The following is a 26,204-nucleotide window of genomic DNA, read 5'->3' as shown; positions in this document are numbered from 1 at the left end:
AGGGAAAGTGAAACTAGTTGAATGTTAGAACATTGCCTTCTTTATCAAAATTGAGTAAATTACATTCAGTTACTGTATTTATGTGAGCTCTTTCAGCTCTTAGAAAGTGTGACAGAAATCACTGTCATGTCTCCTAGGGGAAAACAAAGAAGGTAATCTCTTCCTAGCTTGCAGTTAAATATGACTTTTATAGTTATGAGGACTTAAATAAAAAGCCTAGCTTCAGGAGATTATCACTGCCTGATATCTACTGTTTTTAGCAATATGATATGTGAGCATGATCAGTTGCAAATACATGATTCTTACACATTTTGAAAAACATAAATGGCATTTTTTTTTAAAAAAGCCTCTTGAAAACATAGAAAGCACTTGAATTTTAAGAGCCACTTACAGTGTTGTTCAACCAAAAAAGAAGCCAAATGAATGTTAAAAAAAGACAAAAAAAAAAAAAAAACGCTCAAAGCAAACATCCATCAATTAAAAAAATGAGTACTCGTTCTCAAGACATTGCATTTTTTTTACACTGTGTGCTATTTATTTGTGACTTATTTGTTACTTATACTTACTTGTAAAAGGAGCATAACAATACTTACTTTATATTTTTGCAATCTGTGGATGAAGGTTATGGAAGTGTGAAGAATTGCTATTACTGTACCTGTACAATCCACAGAGGGGTTGAAAATGATACAGATAAATCTACCATGACAACAGTCACTGCTAAATTTTCAATATGATCGTGTGCTTATAATAGAGAAAACCACAACGGATAGTCATGGAAAGATCTAGCCTTCATGAGCCATGATGTATAGGCATGCCATACATTAAAAGTATTCATTTGTGCACCATTACTTCATAAGCAGAATGATAAAAGTATTTTCTTTGTGAATTAGGAATTAAAGATTTAGTAGGAATACCTCTTGTACGCATGTGTGATCCATTCCATTTTTATACTGAATGTGGCACCAAAAGGTCAAAGTTAAGGGGCACAGAATGGGACAGGGAAAAACAGCATGAAGATAGTCTATTTTCATAACCTTGTGTGTAAGTTCCATGCAGAGCACAGGCCAAAGAAAAATTTAAACATGGTAAGCTTGTGGTGAACATATTCAAACCTAGCACAATTTCAGTAACATGAATAAAATGTATCTTTTTCACACCAGCAAATTTATTAATATTAAATCCTTCTCTTTTCTTATGTAGGCTAATTTAGGGAAATGCACAGATACCACAGAATTCAAAGATGAAAAATTATAGCTCACTTTCCCAGTTGTGCTTTGGATACGCATTCCATGGTTCCATTCTTTAGATATGCATCATTTGCAAATTTAATGCATGCATAAGTATCTAGAGCTGTGTTGGAATAAATTTAAGGGAGCAGTTTAAAGAATTAGATTCAGGTAACTTCTGGATTAACTATTATCCAGGCCTTATCTTGTACTGCTGTATATAAATGAATATGTGAAATTAAATTTAACTTCCTTATCTAGTTGTACTGATCCTAATTCACATTCGAGTCTCATGTTGACACCATTAAGAATTTCGTGCATATGTCAAATGTAAAATTAGGTACTTATTTCTACGCTTTTATGTTTCTAAGTTAGAATTCCTATCCCAACGTTGTTGAATATTTTAATTTCACAATGAAGAGAAAATTGTACTGATACATATATGCTTGATAGTGCATACAATTAAAGCATTGGAACAGTTTACATTTTCTCTCTCCTACTGGTAGCATGTATTTAAATAAAATTGCACAACATCATGTATGTACTAAATCTCACTTTGCCCTTGAATACAGTTGCATAGAGAAATATAGTATTGATATTTCCAGGTGTTTCAAGAAAATTGCCAGTAAATAGCCAGGCAGTGGCCCACGGTGCCTTGAATTCTAAATATACTCAGGCCCCCACAGTGTCTCACTGCAGTACCCTAGGTCAGAGACATGTCAGGGCAGTCACTTTGCATATGTGTTAGCTTACAAAGTTCTTCATTAGAAAAAAAAAAAGTGTTTAAACTATCCAAATAAATAAACAATTAGATATTATTACACAGTTTAAACAGATCAAACCATTTTTTGAAATAGTCATTTATACAGTATACAAAGACTCTGCCCAGAGCAGATTTTTAAAGTACTTTACTTAAAACAGCACCAGCACCTTTTGGCTTATATGCAAAAGGACAGTACTGATTCCTAGCAAAAACTGATCTGTGAAGTGTACTCTGTACCATTACAACCACGAAATATATTCACTCAGACATATTTTACCAGCTAATAGACATACTTACCAATATTCAGGCTAGCTGACGTTGTGTTTTAGTTTCCACTGCCCTGTGACATACTGTCTTTAAAGGACCTTACTTACATACCAACATTATTATTAAAATCACATGCCCCTTCTTGTACAAATTCCAAAAGGCAGAGTGCATTATGTTGAAAAGTTACACAGATAAACTTTTTTCCTAAAACTTTGTGCTGTAAAGGAGAATACAATAAGCAAGACTAGGGAGAAAAGCACTTTCCATTTTCCTAAACTATAGGTATTTAACATGCATTATATTCTTACAAGGAGGATTCGTGTTCCACACTAAAGAAAAATATATTTTCTTGAAGCATTTTTCATACAGAACATGAGAAAAAAACAGAATTTCTTCATCACTCCTTCACTTCATGACTTCAAAGAGTGATATCAGTCATATGAAGTTGATATCAGGCATCCCAGGTTGGATAAGGCTTTGAGCAGCCTGGTTTAGTGGAAGGTGTCCCTGCCAATGGCACGGGGGTTGGAATTAGATGATCTTTAAGGTCCCTTCCAATCCAAACCATTCAATGATTCTATGTGTAAATCCCATTGTTTCAGTGGAGATATTCTGGAATTACATAAATATGGCCAATATTAAAATGAGTCTTTGCTTGTGTTCTGTATGGAAAAATAAATCACACATTTAAAAATCTTGTATACCTTTATGGATAAAAAAAAAATGCAACTTACCGTACTGAATGTTATGCGTACTTTTATAACATTTAGCATAAGGGGAAAAAAAAACAACCCACTAAACAAAAGGGAAAAAGAAGAGCTTAGGAAAATAAGGTAGAAAGCACCCACCTTCCACATAGTTGTCTTCTGTAAGCACATAACAGGGAAGGAGAGAAAAGGAAAACATTCATTAAGCAGCATGCAGACTGGAACTTGCCATTGCATGTCTTCATCATGCAAGGCATCAAACACAACATGCAAGTGCTCCATTGCTACAATCCAGAAGGAAAAACAAAAGCACCAGGGAAGCACTGGTTCCCCTATTTAACAAACTTTACATGATACGAAATAAAACAATGCTCTTTCCAAAGTGCCAATTTTTTTTTTACAGGATTTATTGCAGCTCCTTGCAAGTTCAGTAATTATTATTCATTAATCAGTGGATCATCTTGCAAGACTTTTATAGCTACATATTTTAAAGCCATCAGTCATTTCTGATAGGGATTCTAAGATCATTTGCTTCTACTTTCCCATTCTGAATTTCCCTTAATTACCTGTATGACGTAGATGATTTTAAACAGATAGAACAAGATAACAAGATATACAATACGATGTGAAGATGTTACAGCAGGTAGCGTGGCTGATCCTGCACTACTAGGGCACTCACTCTGGTCAATGGGTCAGATCTAAGAATCCAGTGTGCAATAACTGCCACTTAAACCATTTGGCCTTACTGAGAGTTGTACAGAATCAGGTCCCACAACATTTGTAAGCATCAGAAACATACACATCTTAAAAAATCAGTCAGATCGCTGCCTGTTACAAAGCTAGCAAAGACCACAGCAACCTCAGGCATGGGCTTTGCCCCCAGATGAGATCAAAGGATATTTTACCTGAGTAAAAGCTGCAATAATTTGGCCTCCTATCCCCAACCGAATGTCAATATGGGGCACAGGAAAGAAATTTCCCCTAAAGCTGACACAGTAAGAAGGGACTAGGAATTGAGCCTTAGCTAGCAAAGTGGACAGAACTCAAAGTTAAGAAGCAGGCTCAATATCCTAGTATTCATGCTAGTGTCTATACTCCTCAACTCCTTCACTAGGTAGCTGATTTTGAGGAAGTACATCTGTGTTGCCCATTACAATTTTGACTGAGGAGAGGATGGTAGTGAGTACAAAGAGATCTCAGGGAGAGAGAATAAGAAATGAAAAAGAAAAAAAAAAAAAGGAAGAACAACATGGAAGTCAAGGAGATGGACGGTGCAAAAACAACAAAGAAATGGGGAAATGGGGAAGAGGTGGGAAGGGTGAAAACATGTCAATCTGAATTCTTGGAAGCTCTTGTCCTACAGTTTGTGTGGTCTCCACCAATACTTGGAGCAATTGTAAATTGTAGTCCAGTGCTGGTCATTTCCTATAGAATCTTCCTATATGAAAATACTTTTTTATGTGACCATTAAGAAATGTGATCTAAACTAATCTGGATATATCATAGATAAAGAGTAAATAAAATGACTTACAAAGAACTGGGCTCAATGATACTTTTTATGCATAGTCATTTCCTGCTAGAATGTGTCACTTTTGGTTATGATGAGTCTTTAAAAGTTAATGCCACTAAATACTCCAAAATCTCACCATAACTAGATTGTTTTCAAATAAATAGTTTACCACTTTAAAAATAATAACTATTATAAACAATGAATATTTAAGTCTCTAAGTCTATCAGTTCTTAGTTGCAATACTCATAAGACTGTCCTGATATTTTTTTTCATCCTAAGGTAAGTCACTTTTTCCATACGCACACTCTCAATTTAGACTTCTGAAAACTCATAGCCTGAAACTTTAGTTTGTTATGAAAGTGCAAAAGGCATATACTGCTTCATGCATTTAGGAAAGTAAGAGTCTGGAGAGGAAAAAAAAAAAAAGTATGTATGAAAAGTAGTATGTATCTGTAAATAAATACTGAAGATCAAGAAATCAAACAATGCTGACTAAGAAAATGAAAGACACCCATTCCCATAAGATAAAAATACTCTATTCCAAATACAGTGTAAATTACAGTGATATTCAGTGATATTTGGGCTATTAGGGATATCTACTTATAGATAAAATTTTCTGGAAGAACGTTCTTCCTTTAAGTGAAAAAAGTAATTTCCCTTCTTTAAGCACAATAGACCCCAAATGTAATGAAAAATGAAATTGTTATCTCAATTGTAGTATAAGTCCAAGTTCCTTCATTTAGTTTTCACTGCTGCAGTAAATTGCAATATCAATACTGCAATAACATTCTGTTAGACATATTTAATTCAAATTACTATTACTTAAAATCAATGCATGAACTTGCTAAAAGGCTCATGATGTTGAAGTCAAGCAGAGAGTTCTGAACACAATGTAACAGGCAGCACCAGATGCTTAAACTCACCTAGTTAGAATGTGAGTAGCTTCCCCTAAACGTCTGATTGATTAAACTTCTAAGTGACAGTAGATTAAATTGTCAAAACATTTCAAATTAAAGAAAATTGAAAGTGCTGAATTCTTGCTCTGTGAATAATACCATGTACATATAGCCAAATCCCTACATACTAAGAAACAACAATGAAAATTCATTCCTCCTTATCTTGTTGTCAGGATAAATCACACATTTTTTAACAGATCTGTAATCTAAGTAAATATTTTGTTAGGCTTCTTTATGGTACTTTTCAAGTGTTGTTTTTTTTTATGTTAGGTTAGCACTTGATATTATTTATTGAGGGTATTTCATTGTGCTGTCCTATATTTGCATATCACTTACACTCTGCCTTACTTTCCTGATTCTCCTTTTGCTGGCATGGCCTATCATTCTAAGTAGAGACGAGGAAGTCAGAAGACCCAAATTCTAACTTCGGCTTTTTTTTTTTTCATTTTGCTTCCTCAAGCTATTCTTCAAAAAAAAAAAATAATCTTTGAACTCTTTGAAAGCAATGTATGCTATCAGTGTTATAAGTATGCATTTTAGAGGGAACAAAATTTTCTTCAGTGAATCATGAATTTAAATCAGGAGTAACTGTACTTACGTCATTAGAGTTGCACTGGTGTAAAATTTACATAACTGGAGGCAAATAGAGCTATGTTACACATTCCCATTATTTCTGATGATTTAGCCACCCACAGTTTATTTATCCATGTTCACATACATCCACTCTGGAGGACCTTGTTGTCTACTGAGCAGCTCTGTTGACATTGGTGGAAACAGAGGCTTTGATACAAGACATGCCATGTCCTCATTGTCGCAAGCATTCACACAGGAGAGCTCTTAGCCTTTTCTGCACCAACAGATCCTACAAATGATCTCCACTAATGCACAGTCCACATATGAGGTGAGAGGCTAAAAGAGATTGCCAATGCAACAGTGGAGGTGCAGAACGGCCTTAAGACCTCCATCAGCCACCAGTCGACTAGCCAGACTGCTAATTTTCTCATCACTATTCTGATTTCTACTAGATGTGAAAAATCCTGTCGTCATGTTGCGCCCAGCTAGATGATGAGCTAGACAGGCATTTATCCACTGCAAATACTTATTTCCTAGACCACGCTCCCCCCCCCCCCCCCCCCCCCATCCCCTCCGCCAAAAACAATCCTAAATTGCACTGCTAATTTCTATGTTTGTAACCTAATTCCTTTGGCCAAATTCTGCTCTCAGCTCTACTGGTGTATTCTGTTGACTTCACATATTTAGCCAAATATTCAGTTCACTTTTATCTGTCATGACACTATTGAAATCAGTAGAACTATACCACTTACACAGGCTGTGAATCATTATCTTTGGATGAATTGTCCCAGGCTGTCCCTACTGAGATGAGAGCAGAATCTACTCCTTTTTTTTTGCAACAAAAGCCCAATGCAATCCAATTATGTTAGCCTATTACCCTGATTCAGTGATGTGAACCATGTTTTTATAGGATGCGTTTATTAATTCAAGAATCATTTTAACATTTGGTGATGCTTCATGGAATTCTTGATTATTTTACAAAATAACTGACTGCTCATATGTTTTGTTTTTCCTGCTATTACAATTTTCTTCTCCTACAATATTTATACCTATTCCACATACAGACCACAATATTTGTCCTGACAATTATAAAAGAACAGTATGCTCATGATAAACAGATGAAAAAAATGTTAGTATTATGAAGTTACAAAAATATCATTTTAGAAATAACATAATAAAGATAGCATATTAGAAATGGCATTTTTTAAAGTGTTTTTTTTTCCTTATCTGAATTACAGTTCAATAACATTTGACAACAATGAATTATACCACAGACACAGCCTATGAAATTTCATAAGATATTCAATAGCAGGAATAGTGAGGAAATAGCCTGAAATAAAGCTGAACTTTTGCAGGTGTCTTGCAATAAAAATGGTTGCTAGAAAGTTAAGACATGATACTATCAGTTTGTTTTCCCAAAGAAGAATTCCCAGATATGCTTCTCCATAAATTCATCTGCTTAAAAATATCATACGGGAAAATGTCATTTCAAGAGGCAGCTTTTTCTACAGGACTGCGCCCAGGATCTCTTGGATTGTATGATTTAGTCAGTTTCTCAAATTGTTAGATAAATTGTTTTACTTAAAACCTGGTTCGAAATAAATATTTGGAAAGGATATGAAAATGTGAACTACGTTTTAAGAATAGGAACAGACATAGTTTCAATAATGATGAACAAACGCAATACATTGAAAAACTGTGGCTAATAGTGCTGCTTTTCTCAAATGCTTCATATCTGACAAATTCCATTCAGATTACTCACATTTATTTTTTTTGAAAAAAAAAAAGCAACTGTAAATGTTGTGTTTATTGCCTGTAATTATGATTAATTCAAAATGGATATAAGGATATATAAGTATATACATATAAGGAGGATACCTAGTACAGAACTTGGATTCTGTTGTAGACTTCTGCTTGACTATCGAGTAAATAGGAAAGCATCATTTCCTACAGCTGGGACTCATAGAACCAAATTTGGGATCCATCCACAAAATTTGCAAATCTAATTGAATCTAAGGTAAAAGGTCCAGTAGTTTCTGTGTTTCCACATGACTGAGTGAATGGCTCCATTATGTCTGAAGTCAGTGGACTTGCCCAGACTCCATACAGCTTTGGGTGGACCCACTCAGGGTACCTTCCAGTGTAGTGGGTAGAAATATAATAGTGACTATATTGATTTTTTTTTTTTGGTGGAAGAGGGAAATTTCAGAGTAAAAGGAATTTAATTCTGTTCTAGCTCCACTTTCTATCTACATCTCTGTGAAGATCCCTTCTTTTGCTCTGTACTAGACTTAGGAGATAGGTGTAATATAATGAGCACAGATGACCCGTGTTCACCAAAAATGAGGAAGAGTCTAAATCTGAGGATCATCAGGGCAAATTAGAAACTTCTGCCAGTTTTGTAAAAGACAAAGACATTAGCTCAAATGCAGTACACCTCTGTAAAATCTACTAACATCTGTGAATTTACTCAAGGTGAGGCCATCATTTTGGGAGACTGCTCTGTACCCCAGGTGCATTGACAATGAAATAACAAGATAATTTTAGTTAAGTGACTGTAGATGAGCTCCTAGTGTGAAGCTGCAACTAGAGGGTAGCACTGCAAGTCTTGCATGCATAGGCAAAGAAATAATGAACAGGAATAGAAAATAACATTACTTTGGTGGCACAACTAAAACCATTACTGTGTTTAGTTCCACTGTTCATATATTTAAAAGGATGTGAAAAATAAAGAGGTTACAGAAAAGAAAAAAAAAATTCTCACAGTCATTTACAGCACTAAAAAACTCAGAACACTCAGCAACAGTGTCTTAAAATGAAAGCCCTATGGTGATTAATCTATTGAATATATGAAAGGCAAGATTAAGAGGTCTAAAACCAGTCTATAACTATCAATGAAGCAAGAAAGATTCTTGATACCTGGAAGTCTTTTCAACCAGACAAATGCTGGGATAAATAGTCAGAAAAGTTCAAACTGAAAGTAAAATAAAAACTTTAATTAACAAAAAAAAAAAAAAAAAAAAAAGAACATTGGGAATACTGGGAAATTCTTTCTTGAAGTCTTAAGATGAGCCTTTGTCTAACAGAATCTGTCTCAATCAGACACTTTTGGGTGACACTGTTGGAATCACTGGAAGTTCTGCCTTTTGCCATTTAAGAGATCAGGTTAATAATTTCACAACAGTCCATTCTGGACATAACTTGTACGAATCTGCTAATTCTCCGTAGTGAAGTGAGAACAGATACCAAACATAAACAGCAAAACTCTGACACTCTGTAAAATACTGAAATGTTAAAATAAATTGTTTTCTCAGAACCTATCTCTGCATCCTTTGCAACAGTCATGACATATGTTTCCCACGAAGAATTCGAATATGACAGGTGACAAAAATAATTCAAATTGTTACTATTGTTCCCAGTAGGAAAATACCCCACACCCAATTTACTTTTACATGCTGTAACATTTTCTAATACCCTCTCCAGGGTCTGCAGATGACAAACAGAATCAAAACCAATGAGACATAATTAACTTAACACTCTTTCTGACACAGTATCTTTTTGTGCTGTTTGATTCCTATGCACCTTTATCACTTTTCTATCTTGTACCAACAAAAATGTATTAAATGTTAAATCATTTGGCATTGCTTTCATTTAATGCTATTAATCTATGGTTATTTTACTGTTACACAGTTTTTGATATTGCACATCTGAGTGGACTTGTGTTTTTATGGAGCTACAGTAATTAAAAAATCTGTGATACCTTTATTTCATTTTTCTCAACTGCTTCCCAGCAGTGACACTTTTAGAAAGTTACTTGTCCACTTATTTTAGTAATTTGTATCATAATTCTAAATAAACCTGTACTGACTCAGGGGAGAGATCATGAGGTAGATGTAAAAATGATGGCTTTTTAATTATATTACAGTCCCAAGAAATGTGAATTTGGCCTTATTTTGCCACCTCATTAGAGTTGATTTTTTTCTCTCTAAAATGGGTCTGGCTAGTCTCAGATGTACTAAACTTCAGAACTGCCTGCAATCTGTCAGTACTTTAAAGAAATTTCCATCAGTCATTGAGACAAATCTGTAATGGCTGTAGTAATTACAACCAGGAATCAAAGGTGGAATCAAAAGTCTTTTTACAATTGAATTTAGTAACACTATTAATGGTTACAATGAAAGGATAAATAAGTTATCTGTGCAAGTGAAGGCAAGTCAAAGAAACACTCCCTCCTCAGTGTTTTAATGCTATTTCATAAAATGCTATACTTTCCATGTACAACCAGAAAATTGAATAAAATGTAAATCTAAGTATTTAACCCAGTAACCTGATATTGTTTAGGAACTGCTCCTCTTTTTCCATATAGCCTCTTGGACTATTTCTCTGGATTGGAAACATTCCGTTTTCATTGAAAATCTCTGGGATTTTAACACTTAACTTTGATTTGTGCTTTCAATCATCTTAACTGCAATCACTAGTTTATTTCCTATCATGGAGAATGGACAGACTAACTGGAATTAACGACTGACTGTATACGGTCAGCTTTGCATGGTTGCATCTTATCATAACGCATCTTTTCTTCCTGGTGCTATTATTAGTCCTTTGGATCTTCTCCAACTTAACCCTGCTACGTACATGGCACAAAAATGTATTTTCAGGATATCCAAACCAAAACCTTTCATAGAGAGTGAACTATTCAGTCTGGCAGAGAGTAACAGTAGGAACAAATTATGTTCTGTAAGAGCGATGCAGGATGACAAAGGGATTTCTATCTTAAAAATACCTGTTTTGAAAATAATTTGAAAAATTCATACATTATTTCTAGAACTCGTTTAAGAAAACAGTTGCTTAAGTGAGGAATCAAGATTTGTTCAGATTTAGTTGTGACTTTTTAGGTGTAAATAAGAGCAGAAAATATACTAGTAAATCTGATTCCCTGTTGTGCTGTGCTTTTTGTAGTCAATTACGTCTACACAAGAGGCTAAAAAATCAAGCCTAAGTTACTATCAGATGAAATCAAATCCCTGTCCAATCATCCTTTCAACAAAACTGATATGTTAGCCCCATTAATACAGTAAGATTTGCTGGACAGACAGTAGACATGCTGTGAAACGGACAAAGAGCACAGGTCCTTTTCCAACCAGATGGCAGCATTGTGCCTAGTTACACTAATAGAACACCAAAATTAATAGGAACCATGCAAAGCTACACATATTTTTATATTTCCACTCTGTCTTTTACTGTATTCAGGAAATGAGGAATGCCTGGGTGCTACCAGCGATGCTATGACTTTAACACAAGCAGCTGAAGATACTTTGGGATGAAATGTTCTTCAGAGTTAGCAGCTGAAAATGTAGAAGATGCACTGTATACAATTAAAAGTACAGTAACAATATTTGAAATCACTTTGCTGTATAGTTCTTTAGGTAATCATCACAAAACTCTCTTATCCACTGTTAAGATTGATTTTGTGCATTTGAACTGGACTGAACCTGTGTTTGGAAGCCCTTAAAATGGTACAGAACAAACTTTCTACTAGTTGAAATGGGAAATTCCTCTGATGTGAGTGGAACTGTACTCTCGAAATCCTAAGGCCATAATGAAGGTTTTTAAAAGACATCAAATTAATATTTAATCAGAGCTATCTGTGACTGCACGTGAGCAAAATGTGTTTCTCGTGTTTTATTTTCTTCAGAACTGAACTTAATTTTCTCGTGAACTAGTCTACAATCATTTCAATGCTAATTCAGCATTTCAATGCTGATTAATTAGCCAACATATGTAATGAAAATAATCTAATTACGAGAAGTTTTAGAACTAGATCAATATTTCTTCAATTAAAATCTGTTCTTCCTTAGCTGAAGTAAGAATTGATATTTCTTAAATTTCCTCCATGGATTTTACATGAACTGAAAAACAACGTGTCTTTTCTGTAGGTGCGTGAATGATTGGATTGAGCTCCTGTGTGTACAAAATACTTGTGCACATTGCACTTGGGAAACAGATGCTTTAGAATGATGCTTGGATTTCATTACACACTTTGATATGAATTAGTTCCCCAGTTATTTTCTTGGCATAAGAATATATTTATTTTAACTATTCTAAGGTTTCTAAGTGATGTAATAAACCTTCCAGCATTAGTTTAGAACTGGTGAAACAGGCAGTTTCCAACAAGGAGATATTGTACCTGACATGCTTAAGCAAAACCCTCATGGTATGCATATTATGTCTAGCTACACTAATTTTCTTGTCTATGACTGTTCTTATCTCAGAACTGGACAAATAAAATGTATTTTGCTGGTAGATCTTTCAAGATGGTCACACTTTGGGGGCATCTATAAAAAGAACCCAAATCAAGCTGGAGCTAGTTGTCTTACTTTACAGTTTGATCAATATCGACAGCTCTTGAAGTATTAATTGCTATCTTTGTTCCTTTCTGAAAGATATGTCTCGGATATATATTCCTGTGCTAATCTTTACTCACTTTACTTTTTTTCTGCTAAAACTACATATCATTTTACATCATCACAGTAACATGTTGACAATGAAAAGGTCTTTTCTATTGTCAGCTCTTCTGTATATGGCAAATTGGTTAGAATCACACAGTGGCTGGCATCAAGGAAAAATCAGCGTAGGATTCTTTATCAAAGATCTATTTCTGGGCTAAAACATTATCAGAATCAATTAAATAGTTCCACCATTAAAATGAACATACAAATCACCTGCCTTCCACTTCTTATTCATAAAGAGGAGAAATAATTCTGAGGTTCCCAAAGTGGCAAAACTCCAGCATCTAAACCTTAATTAAAATTTCTCCCCAGCAGACTATTTATGCCATTAGGCAATTCACAGAGTTATAATCATGAAAGCAAGGATCATGTATCATATAACCTATGTACTTAATCAAATTAACAGAACTCCCAAACAAACCACAAATATTTCTTGCATATTTTTTTCAATCAAGGTTTTGGAATAGAGGACTAACCTAAGACACTAACCACCTACTAAGAGAGAAATTCATATTTAAACAAGGTGAAATTGGTATGACTTTCTTGCCTGCAAGGTGCATCTGTGTATATACTGAATAGATAGACTACATAAGCATATGAACATTCATTCATATAATAATGCATAGTAATTGCAAAATTGCCTTATGCAATGTAAAGAATGTATAAATGTAATGAATACAGCCAACATAGAGAGCAATACATGATGTGCTATGGTCCAATTGTTAATATATACAGAAACTAAAACAGGGGCAATCTTCTCATTGAACATAGTAAATATTTCTACTTCACTAAGACAATACTGATACAAAATGCCATATCATGCCAAGGAACAGAAATAGGTAATATAAAATTTCAGGAAAAATCCCCTTACAATTCAACAAAACAATGACTAACGCATATGAAGATGCTTAAGAAACTTGAAAAAGCAATATTGATTAATAGGACTTTGAAATTGTATGTTTCTTTGTTTAAAGAAAATGTTTCAAGGTACTGTCATTCTGTAATTAGTTTGATTCAAAAGATAAAAAACTGCAAAAGCCACTAACAACAAAAGTTTTTTTATTTGTGAAGACTCTTTATATAGCAAGCTAAAAAGTGCTTGATCCATTATTTTTTTTTTTAAATTCAAGTCTTTACAGCTTACAGCAAATGCCTTCTCACTTTTAGAAATAGATACTTATTCCAAAAGTGTATGATATGAAGAATGTCAAATGCTGGTAAATCATTTACTTTTTAGAAATAAATAGATACATTCAAAGCATATCTCCCATAACATGCTTACAATGCACGTGGAACAGTCACCATATTCTACTTCCATTAAAACAAACTCTCCCTTCCCAAAAAAAGCATTTGTCTCCAAAAGTAGTTTAGAATATGAAGATCTAAAGTGTTTTTCTTTATCCCTTTGCATGTATCTCTTTAATATTCAATACTGACAGCTATCATTTTTCATCCAGTCTGGATTATTATAGTGAGTTATCACAGTTTTCTGTAGTGGGGCAAATATTTAAAATACATCATCTTCTGGTTAGAGCATTAGCAGAGCCTTTAAACAACTCTGCTGTTATTACTGTCTTACATCTTGTATCAATGATGTCTGCATGTATTTAAAAGACATGTTAAAGATATGCCTTAAAAAAACTATGATTAAATTACTTTAAAAACATAGGAGTCCTTCATTAAAAAAAAAAAAAAAGTATGTTTTTTCTGACTTCACTAATAGCTAGTCTGATAAGTGTAAAATCACATAGTCAAAACCAAGTAAAGTTCTAGTAAAAAATAGATGGAATAGAAAACTTGGACAGGAATGGTTCTTATGAATGGGATCTTCTTTAGAACCCATTCAGATGGATAGAAATCCTTTCATACAGTTTAAAACCTGGATTGCTCTTTGATTTTCATGGCTTATCTGCTGGGCAGGTCTTTTGAGATCTCATGGCCAATCATTGGCACTCTATGAGTTTATGAGTCTACCCTTTATGCCAGGGAAGCATTTCTAATCAATAGCTTTTAGTGTAATGGAAGTTGCCACAATGCTTTCAAGGTCTGGGTTTATGCTGTAGTTAAAATGAGCTTAGTGCCATCTCTAGTGTATAGATGTTGCTTCACCAAGCTGGATATTACAGATTAGGCCAACGCTGCTTGTCCAAACCAGTATTTTGCAAGCTAAAATAAAAGCAACACAGAAAACATTGATAACATCACAGGGAAATCACCTTCATATGTTCTATTTGTGAATGCCTACATACCTGTGTATTTAGATATGACTTATAGTAGTGAAGTTACTAAAATAGGTCAAATAAATTTTTCATCCAAATTGATTGAAGTGAGCTCAGATTCAGAGGAAAGATATGGTTATGTAAAATTCTACTGAGACAAGAGAGTTACTTTAAATATATGGAGACTGGTTTTTAAGTCTCTTTTAATACAAGTTCAAATCTTCGGTTTAAACTCTTATACATATATTTGAAATTGGAATTGCTGTCTTAGAATTGCATCATTCAATTACAAACACTTTGGAGCATAAAAAAAGGAGAAAAACATTTAGAAAAAAAGATCTCATTCAGGTCTGGCTATTATTTCTCATTTGTCGAAATATTGTAAATGTATTGTTGTAAATGTATTTATTGATGACCCATAGTAATCAACAGTAAGAACATAAGTCATATGGCTAGAGTGGAGAGTGGAGTACAGGCTTAATTTGGGTAGAAACAGCACATGCTTTTTAAGTCCCAATTTCTCCTGAAACTAAGAGCAGAAAAAAATAAATTTTCAAAGAAATTAAATAATAGGGTTTACACATGTTGGAAGAAAACTGATGCTTATGAAGGAAAACTGAAGTTCACCATATAAGAATAACATGATCTGTTCTTCTCTGAAATGAAATAAAAGTGCCACTGGGAATTTCAGGTCAATTGGAATTTTGCAACTGAACTCAGCGATTACTGGATTGGGCCCTAAAGGCTAAAGTTTGCATAGAGAGCTTAATCTCTCTCTTGTGCAGTAGTGACACATATTTTGGTATCATTTGTACATGCAAGTTATTCCCTTCAATTATGTAAATTGTGCATTTCTTCCTGGATTTTGGCAATTTCCTTAGCAAATCTAAGGACTAAGTGCAAATGAAAGAAAGGAAAAACAGGAAGAAGAACAAAAAGAAAAAGAAGAGCAAGAAGGATTAGAAAAAGGATAAGAATGGAAAAAAAAGGGGGGGGGGGAGGAGAAGAATAGCAATTTCTTTTGGAAAACTGAGTATCTAAGAATTAGTGTAACTTACTCAGCACAATGCCATGGGTCTCAGTGACCCTGGCAACTTTTCCAGGAGTCATTCCACCCAAAAATATTTTATGAACAATCATAAAGCATCTGAGACAATTTTTTTTTCTTTATTATTATTTAATTTATTTTTCTTGAACCATTAACTGGAGCCTTTTAAAAGAAACAATACTGTTGTTTCAGACATGTTCCTGTATATCTCTTTGAGTATGTTTCATGGTCAAGTGAAAGAAACTATACCAAGGTGGTTTGTTTGTTGGCTGTTTTTGACAGATCTCTTCAGAAATGAGTTGCAGTTCAAGACCCCAGTACAATAACTGGATTAATTGCCTTTTTTTTTTTTTCCTTTCAAAAATATATTCTGTGCAAACTATGAACACGGTTGTGACTATCTGTACCAGCTGAAGTCTTTTTGGATTGTATTTCTAGCACAATTCACGGAGAATGATTGGTAGCTATAGGGAAAGCTGGAGATCTGTTTACCAGTGACGGTTTCACTAGTTGAGCTTGATATCCAGGGACAAAAATTACACCCAGTCACCAATGCAGAGTAGTAACTCACACGCAACTGTTCAGAAAGCACTTGGAAAGCACAGAATTAACTTATAGACAGTCATGACAACAATAATACTTTAGACAAAATTATTCCAAGACAATATATTTTTGTCATGTTGCTCTGCCATGGGAAGTATATTATCATGTATGTATTATTGACCTCAGTCTTTATCAGCATCTCCCTCTGGCCTTGAAAGACGTTGTCCACGGGAATCAAGACCTATACAAGATCAGTAGCTTAGGCAAGCACACTTTTCACTAAAGAATTAGCAAATCCATATGCCCACATTTCCAGTGCAATATCAACAAATCCAGGTATTTGTATATGTTGGTTTATGAACAAAATATTACACGGCTAATTTAATAGATGTTTGAAGAGGATGAAAAATATTTTAAAGAAACTGAACACTGAAATAGATGAACTGTATATTAAAATAAAACATTACCTTGCTGATCAGGACCCTCTCTAGAAGACATAAGGTGAATGTGATCTTACATATAATACGTAATTACACTGCATGCTGCTACTGTCCCATACAGGGATGCAAAATATCCTTTCATAGACTCTGATACTCACTCTATCACAGTCATATTCTAAAATTCCTATGTATGAAAACACCCCCCCCACAAAAAAAAAAAAAAAAAGCAAAAACATGCAGATGTTACACAGTACCTTGAAAAATCAGATTCTTGAGAAAGCATTTTCATCCATTGGAGACATTAGAGTCACCCCTCACAAAAAAAGAATTACAGAGCTACGATGTTATGAAGAAGATGGAAATGGCGATTCACAAGACGATTATTAAAGAAATATCAAAGAAAGGTATGGGGTCTTGATTGCTACAGTGAGCCACACCTACATCATGACTCTAATGTAGAGTCCTAGTATAGAGTCCTAGTAAATAATGCAAAGAGTATTAAAACAAAGCATTTTATCTTGTTGCCACTCTATACTTTTTCAGGCAAACTAACTACTTTGTTCTGTGGGAAAAAAAAAGAAAAAAAAAAAAAGCTTACACCTACTTTTTTTTTTTTTTTCGGGTTGATCACTGGAAATGATTCTCCCTTTTCAGCTGATTCTGTATACTCAGCCTCAGAGCACTGAGTTCACATCTTTGCAGGCAGAAATCTTTTTAGTTCACTGATGAAGTATCCACACTTTTTTAAGCAATAAAACCTTTTTATGATTCTATAGCATCTTTCATAGAAGGACCTTGGTGGCTTACACAAACAAATGCCTCCATGAAACAGAAAGAAAATTCAGTAGTTGATGTTTCCATGCAAGCACAAGTGGTGCTTATGATTGATGTGAGGGTCATTCAGTTCAAGTGAATGAGTGCATCTACAACTTCTTCCACTTTCCTGAGCTGAGGAAAACTCTATAGTGGAATTTTAATTTGATTCAGGAAAACTGAAGAATAAAAGCCAAATATAGAACACTTGGATAGGCCTAGACATACAATATTATGTCTACAGGTAAGTGATGTCCAGACTTAATTGTTTATGAAAGGCTATGTAGGCATCATATGAGCCATATAGTATTTTATAGTAACAGAAATGTTTAACTTGGATATAATGCTTCTTCTCTGAACCATAATGTGTGAAAATTGTTGTGATCTTCCAGATGGTGGATTTAATTCTAAATCTTTTGTTTGTTTGTTTGTTGTTGTTGCTAAGTAGTAAAGAATATGCAGTGCTGAATGTGATGAGAATTTGTGAACTCCTTGTTTTATTCAGTTAGGCAACTAAGGAGGGTAAGTGTCCATGGAAGTAGTTTACTGTCTCATGCTTGCTTCTTCTAAAAATTCTGGCTGTTCTTCATTGTATTTAGACAACTATTTTAGCTTTTTCTTTTCTTTTCTTTTCTTTTCTTTTCTTTTCTTTTCTTTTCTTTTCTTTTCTTTTCTTTTTTCTTTTCTTTTCTTTTCTTTTCTTTTCTTTTCTTTTCTTTTCTTTTCTTTTCTTTTCTTTTCTTTTCTTTTCTTATCATAACAAAAAGCAACTCTGCTGCTATCAATAAGCAGGACAGAAAGAAGAAAGAAACAGATCAGTATCTTCCTTCACTCTGGATAAATGTACTTATTTTTAGGAAACGCCTCCATGTGCCAATTTAATTTATTTGCAGACTTTCCCTTTTACGCTTTGTCTTTATGTCTCCTGTAGAAAGAATTGTAGATTTAATATGAAGGACAAAATGGCAAATATAAGAAAATAAATAAGACTTACTTTTTTTTTTTTCCACCAAGAGGAAAGTTAAAAAATCTCTTCTTATCAAGCGTAATAGAGAAGAAATGTTGTTATATATGAAGAGAAATTTTCTCAGGAGAGAAATAAGGAAGAGAAATATTCAGTTCAGTTGAATCCAAACTACAGGGTCTTCAAAAAGCAACCAGAACAACAAAATCACCACATATTATTAATTGCAATAACATAATGTACCAAAACATCAAGCCACTCCATGAAAGAGGTAAACACAAACAATTGGCATATACCTTTCTCATCTAGTTCTGTCTCATGATAGGATCTAAAAAACAGGCTACATCGTTATCTCACTATAGGATCTAAAGAGGGGAGATGGGAGAAGCAACAAAGGTTCACCAAAATTCTATGCTGTTTCAGAGTTCATTCTGCCATTTCCCAGGCTAACAATGGTCCTGTAATGTTCAAACCAAGTAAACTGAAATATGGTTTCTGTTGGTGGTGGTGGTATTTTTTTTTCCTATTGTTTTCTAAATGTTACAGAAAAGCAACACCATAGCTTCACTTTATCTGCCAGTCACCTTCTTTGACTTGCCCCTTCCTTCCTTCCTTCCTTCCTTCCTTCCTTCCTTCCTTCCTTCCTTCCTTCCTTCCTTCCTTCCTTCCTTCCTTCCTTCCTTCCTTCCTTCCTTCCTTCCCTCCCTCCCTCCCTCTCTCCCTCCCTCCCTCTCTCCCTCCTTCCCTCCTTCCCTCCTTCCTTCCCTCCTTCCTTGCAGTAACACGCTTAAGTAGAAGCCCTCAACCACTGCTGTTCACCCAAGTAGAAACAAACAGAATTTTCCCACATTCCAACTACTGGGAATGAGAAAAACAACAATAACAACAACAAACACTATTTCTGATCTGAAGGCTAACATTCTATATTAAAGTTCAAAGGATCAGGTACAAATTATTATAACTACTAGTAAATTTGGTCTTTGACAAATTGAATGCATTGGAGGACATCATTCTGTAGTCACCAGATGTTAAGCAGGATCTTTTACTCTGTTCCAGGAATGCTTAAGAGTAATTATTAATGTCATTATGAAGAGAAAGAAATCCTAAAATCACACACACACAAAAAAAAAAAAAATATCCAATAAGTTTTTCTACCTCAGTATAGGATAAACTATGTCTCTGTCATTCCAGATAAAATTTATCTATTTCCCACACCCCACTCCTACCAGATCAGTTTTTCACTATTCTTATCATTAGAAAGTTCTTCCTGACTCTTAATTGCTGCAATTAAACACCATCATTTTTCCTCCTATGTACCATGGACAAAAAAGATTAGATTATTTCTTTGCTTCTCATACCACCCCTTTACAAGCTTGATCTTTGCTATCAGGTCCTCCTTTAATCACTTTTCCTGTAAGGTACACAACTCTAATTCTTCTTCTTTGTTCTTGTTCTTGTTCTTGTTCTTCTCCTCCTCCTTCTTCTTCTTCTCCTTCTCCTTCTCCTTCTTTCTTCTCCTTCTCCTTCTTTTTATTCACAAGTCTACTTTGTTACTGAAATGCAGTGCTCAAAACTGTGCACAGAATTCCAGCCTAGAGTACAGTACTGTGCAGAATTGGATGATTACTTTGTCTTACAAGTTTTATTTCCATTTAAAAGAGAAAAAATGTTCTTATTTTGTACAACTTCATGGCTTTGCTGACCCCTGTTCAGAATGTGGTACATGCAGATTCCAAGATTCTTTTCTGAAGAAACAGTATTTCATCAGTTTTTCTCTATAGCATGCTTTTGCTGTCCATAATTGATTCCTATGCCTAACTCCTTTCTCTTGTTTCCACAGAATTTCAGCCAATCTTTTGGTCCTTTTCTCTAGTTTGTCAAGCTGATTTGGAATTCAAAGCTTGTTCTTGAGTATGCTGTTTCTCTATTCCTTCTCTGTTACAGCCATCCAAGCTGATTAAAAAAAAAAAAAAAAAAAAAAAAAAAAAAAAAAAAAAAGCAAAGAACTGATTCCAGAAAGGACACCTGTGGTTGGCTTGTCCTTTCACTTTACTAAGAATTACTGACAGCTCACACAGCTATCCAGCCAACTTTGCATGCAGTTTAGTAGCAATTTAGAAATTTAATCTAGCCCAAGATTTCCTAGTTGCATAAGAGAATATCATGTTAGTGCTGAAACATTTGTCAGAATGCATGACATGGACTGCTTCTTGCCAGTCTGTAAAATCATTTTAATTTGTTGGCAAATACATGTCTGCTATTACTCATTGCTTCCTTATTTTCCAACTGCTAACAAATCATTTGCTTGAATATATGCTCAAAAATCTTCCAGGAATTAAAGCTAAACTGACAAGCTAGACTTGGCTTTTCTTTCTTGCCATTTTAACATTTGGCACTATGTTCCCCCTTTTCCAGTCTTCTAAAACAACATCAACCTTTACACAGGTTCTCAAAGGAAACATCATTTCAGAGGTAAAATTGTTTCTGTCCAGTAATCTCCTAAGTATCAAGCTGCAGTTCATCAGATTGTGCCATTTCTTGTATTACATGGACAAGAAGGTCTGAATAAGATTAATGTAAAGAATATACCATTTTTATATTAAATGCTTAAAATGCCTATGCAGGATAGTCCTACAGCAGATAAGGAAGCTAAGCATGAAGTGCCAATAATGAGATGGTTTATTTTGCTATTTGACCAGGGCCTTTTGAATTTGCATTGATAAACTTTAATTTGTGGCAGTAAAAGTTTATTGCATTTTACACTATGCAATGAATTGGTTGCCAGCAAAAGTACTCATGTACATGACCTACTAATAAATATGGTAGTGGTATGCTGGGTCTGGCTGGGATGGAATTAACTTTTTTCATAGCAGCCCATACGGTGCTGTGTTTTGGATTCATGACTAGAATTGTGTTGGTAACACAACAATGTTTTGTCTGTGGTTGAACAGTGCTTGAACTGTGCCAAGGCTTTCTCTTTTTCTTACTCTGCCCCCATAGCGTGCAAGCTGGGGATAGGCAAGAAGGAGGATACCAAAGAAGGAGGATACCAGTCAGGACTGCTGACCTGAACTGGCCAAAGGGATACTCCATACAACATCATGCTCAGAAATAAAACTGGGAGGCTATGTCTCAAATGTAACTTGGAGACTGGCTGGGTATCAATCTGCCTCTGGGAGGTCGTAAGTGATTGCCTTTGCATCACTTTATTATTATTATTTTTTTTTCCCTCTTTCCTCCACTTATTAAACTTGTGTTTATCTTGACCCATGAGTTTTTTCACTTTTGCTCTTCCTACGCTATCACCATCCTTCTGGGGGTGAGTGAGTGAACAGCTGCATGGGTGTTTAGTGCTGGCTGCAATAAACTCAAAACAGGTGTGTTAGATGGAAGACTATGAGACATGATTCGCAATTCCAAAAAGTTAAGACCACGCATTTACCACATGTATTGACATCAAGAAATGTCTCTAATAAAGTTAGTAACACAGGCAGCTTACCCATCTGAAAAATTTTGCTTACCTATTGAAAAGTATGCTGATTTCTGTATAGACAATACATGCTTTATTGTATGCAGTAAGGATAATTATGTACTAAGTAATTATACCATATTTTTTGGCTGATCCAGAAGCATTAAAATAACTAAATAATATGTAGGTAGTACATTCTAAATTTTACTTTGTCTACAGATTTCTATAAATCTTCTAAAAAAGAGTGTTTTTATAAGATTACACATGTGACTGATTCACTCGTTTAGCTTTCATATCCATATTTTAGTTCTTTCTTTTGTACTATAAAAACTTTTGTCTACCTTTACATGGAAAAATAGAAGTTTAAAGAACAGGCAAATCAATTGTTTGTCAACATTCACAGTACAACTAAGTTTGCTAAAACTATTATTTTTTTCATAATCTAATCTTTATACTAAAGCGTTCATAGTTTTTCTGTAGATTGTACTTCAAAAAGCATCATTGTTTTGGCACATAGCAGCTACAGGAGTTCGTGTGTGTATTACATATGAAATAATTATTTAGTTCACAAATGAAGATGTGGATATTAGAAGTTTTTCTCTGGATGTTCATTGCTGACAATATTTATGTTTCAGTATAATTCTAAAATACCATAGATTGCTTCATGATTTTTAAAAAAAAAATTTTGATTCTAGCAATCAGTTCATCCGAAAGGATTTTGTGATCTACAGGCAGAGATTTACTTATATTGCCAGAAGTTTGGTCTAAAGTCTTTATCTAGAGGCCAAGATTTTCTGCTGATCTTGGTACTCAGCTCATAATGCAATTTCTGAAGCAGGCTTGCAGGAATGTAGAAATTAGTGTTTTGCTTGAGCATGTGAAAATAACCACACACTTAAGGTGTTTAGATTTTTAAGTTTTATATTGCTTTCAATAAGTATTAGACATCTGCTAAAGTTTTAATAACTTTTGTGGTGTGCTGAATCTTTTACTGAAAGGCATACATTATATGGCAAAAGCTATCATAAGAAAAAAATTAAAAATTGAGCTTTTTGATTTTTGGAAATCAATATAATACTTTGGGACAGTAGGGAGCAGCAAGTCAGCTAGCTGTTGTTACAACAGAAAAAATAATATGTTGCTACTTAGACTGTAATTATTTGCTTCCTTTGATATCAATGTTTTGCTGCATGTAATGTCACAGTTAAGTTGATAGCCTTTATAAGATATCTTGTTCCTATGAGTTTATGAATCATCAAAACATGTATCTGATATTTTAACTATTTTTCTTGCTACTTCCTTCAGCACTGTGGTATCAAATTCACCTGGGCCTAATGCTTTGCAACTTTCAAATAGAGTAATTGCTTTATCGTCTTTTCCAGCATATCAGCAAAGTCTTTGCCATTTTTCTTTCCCACAGGAAAATGTATCTGTCTCTGAGATGATGCCTTCTGTTTCTTGTAAAAATAACAAGAAAAATACATATTTTAGTTGCTCAGAAGAATCAAGCTTATTAGTTGCCAGATTTGTGTGGTTCTTCTCAGCAACCCTGTTTTTCTTTCCTTTACTCTTTTAATCCATTAAGTTTGGTAAAATTTGGCAAAAAAATAAAATAAAATAAAATAAAATAAAATCACCAAAGATGTACTTTGAAAGTTACGCATTTTGAAAAAGTGTTTTGTTTGCTACCTTTACATCTTAGAGTGTCTTCAGTTATTGTCATGTTACTTCTCCCTACAAATTAGGCATCCCATTCAACGCTACTGGCCATTTATCACTTATGTATGACATTCATGGAAACTTTGATATCAGTTCAGTTCCTCTACAAGTGAATGGAGCTATATGGTCTTATGTCATTTAATGCCAGGCATATTTTTCTATTCTGTTCCACTTGAAAGGTGTTGTTTTACCTTATTCGACACTGTATTGCAAAATAGCTTAAATACAATTCCTGTGTATAAGAGGCAATTACCCTGTTAGCTAAGGTCATAGCTACTTTACATGTCTGAAGTTTATTTAGTAATTCATCTAGAATGTCTGTGTTTCTACAGAGCATCAAAAACTAGAGGAATAGGCTGCAGAGTAACAGACAAAACATCTATAAGCCACATTCTGATGATGTTTGCACTAATGTTCATCCCCCCAAAAAATGTTATCATTGGAGGAGACAGAAAAAAATGTCATTCCAGCCTTTTTGCAAATGTATTATTGTTTTTACAAGCAGTATGAAGGGAAAAAAAAAAAAGTCTGAAACTGTTTCAGGGATGAAATGTTCAACACTGAGGGTGAGGGGGAATGGAAGCTTTTTTTCACCACCACCTACATCTCTTAACAGAAAGCTGCTTGCTTATAGGACTATTCTTTTTTCTTAAAATGTTAAACAGACACATCAGAATTAGGCTATTCTATCTGACAGACAACAGACTTTATAGTTTGAGCCAGTTCCATTTTCTTCCAAAACCACTTTTTGTACTCAACCTTGGATTATCTAAATTTCAAGTCACGTATTGTTTCTTACTCTGTTTGAATTCCTTAGCTTTTTGTTTGTCCTGCATCCGCACTGGCAGCATTATGAACAGGAAAATACCTTTGTTTGTTACTAATACTATCTTTCAACCATGTGCTCTCTAAACTACAAAGATTATATGTCTTTCACCTTTTTAGCTTAAGTAAAATGTCAAAGGTTTCTTTAGCAAACATCTCAAAAGTCTTAGCGAAAGCTTTTAGTTTGCTCTTTTCAACATATGTATAGTTTCCAATCAAAAATAGTAGGCAAATAAATAAGGTTTCGGGCCTTTAGCTTGAGACACAGCTTCTGCAAAATAAAAACAAGTCTTTTACAGAAAGTACAAAGGACAATTTCCTTTTTTTCAGGTCAAAGATGAAGTTTCAAATGTTTGCATGGAAACATTTTGCTGAGTGTTTTGCAACTTTTAACGAGAATAATTGTTTTATTGTCTTTTCCAGCTTAACATCAAGGTCTGTAATATTTTCCATGTGCAAACAATTCTTGTATAGCATTATAAGGGGACAGGAACATGTTTTTAGGAGCAATACCCAAAACCAATCCATATCGGGCCCACTTTACAAATGAAGATACTAAGTCATAAAAGGTAAGCTCATTCAGCTATGACTAAAAGAAAACAAGGAAGATCTATAGATCCAAATATTTTCTCATTAGATTTCTAACTGATTCAGTTCGTGTTAACATGAACTGCAGGCTAATTTTAATTACTTATTTGAATGATATAATAGATTGTTAAATCAAATTTGAAAGTATAGAGGTTGATATAAAACTGTCACGTGATCAAAATAGTGTGTAAAATTTAGTATTTTACATTTTATTGCCCCTGTGTTTGTTCCTTAAAGTATTTGCCCCCATCCAATAAATACATACTTTTTATGGTGCAAGCCACTTTCAGAATTTTAAAAGCGAACTTGAAGATTGCTTTCGTTACATATCTATTTATGGGTTTGTTCAATAACATTAAAAAAAAAATACAAGGCAATCATTTCTGCAGACTCTTTAGCACCACAGAAAAACATGCTGAGAAATAAAAATAGGTTTTTAAATAACTTTGAAATATGCATAATGACCATCAAAAAGATCTACAGAATATGATCATACTGGTGAAGAGGGAAAGAAGCAGCTATGTCAAGGGAATGAAGAGGTATCGATAACAGGTTTGAAAGTCTTTCTTTTTCTGTGTCTGTTAAATCACTGAATTTGGATGGCATATAACTCAGAAACGAGGCTGGTATGAAAAACTAGTCTTAGATAATCATTCTTCCCATGAAACTGTTTTTCACAGCCATAAAACCTGCTGAGTACCAGAGGCATTGCATATCTTATAAAGCTGTACTGCTGGTTCCTTTGAACATCTTTAATTTTGAGTGTTAAAACCTGAAGTTCTTCACAGAGCTCACAAATTTCATTTCTGCTTCAATTCAACACACCAAATTTAGTTACAGTTCTAGATAACACTCCAGGAACAAACAGAAAAGCTAAATTAATATGATTGTATTTTATGCCAGTCACATATGTGAAAGAAATACCATGCTGCATTGAATTTTTAACAAAGCTCACACTGAATAGTGTTCCTATAAATATGTATATACCTATGTATCTATAAAACTTTTCTTCTTCAAACAGCTTAATATATACAAGCTACTATAAGCATCTCAGTAATTATAAAG

The 26,204-nt window shown here is 34.2% G+C and overlaps 1 protein-coding gene across 33 annotated transcripts in view; it reads right to left on the bottom strand.

Moving 5' to 3' along the window:
• Positions 1-26,204, bottom strand: part of NRXN1 (neurexin 1) — a 736,316-nt gene that overhangs the window by 658,771 nt on the left and 51,341 nt on the right. For 21 of the 33 annotated variants that reach the window (XM_066993543.1, XM_048078446.2, XM_048078445.2 and 18 more), the window contains exon 3: positions 3,105-3,122. The exons of 11 other annotated variants lie outside the window; for them this stretch is intronic. In XM_066993543.1, the coding sequence (XP_066849644.1) occupies positions 3,105-3,122 (18 nt within the window). Of the gene's footprint in view, positions 1-3,104; positions 3,123-7,360; positions 18,500-26,204 lie in introns of those variants that run through there. One more of the 33 variants, XM_066993562.1, reaches the window with a different exon arrangement.

The sequence above is a fragment of the Anser cygnoides genome, chromosome 3, assembly GCF_040182565.1.
Source record: "Anser cygnoides isolate HZ-2024a breed goose chromosome 3, Taihu_goose_T2T_genome, whole genome shotgun sequence".
Taxonomy (NCBI): domain Eukaryota; kingdom Metazoa; phylum Chordata; class Aves; order Anseriformes; family Anatidae; genus Anser; species Anser cygnoides.
This window is presented reverse-complemented; position numbering and strand designations above follow the sequence as displayed.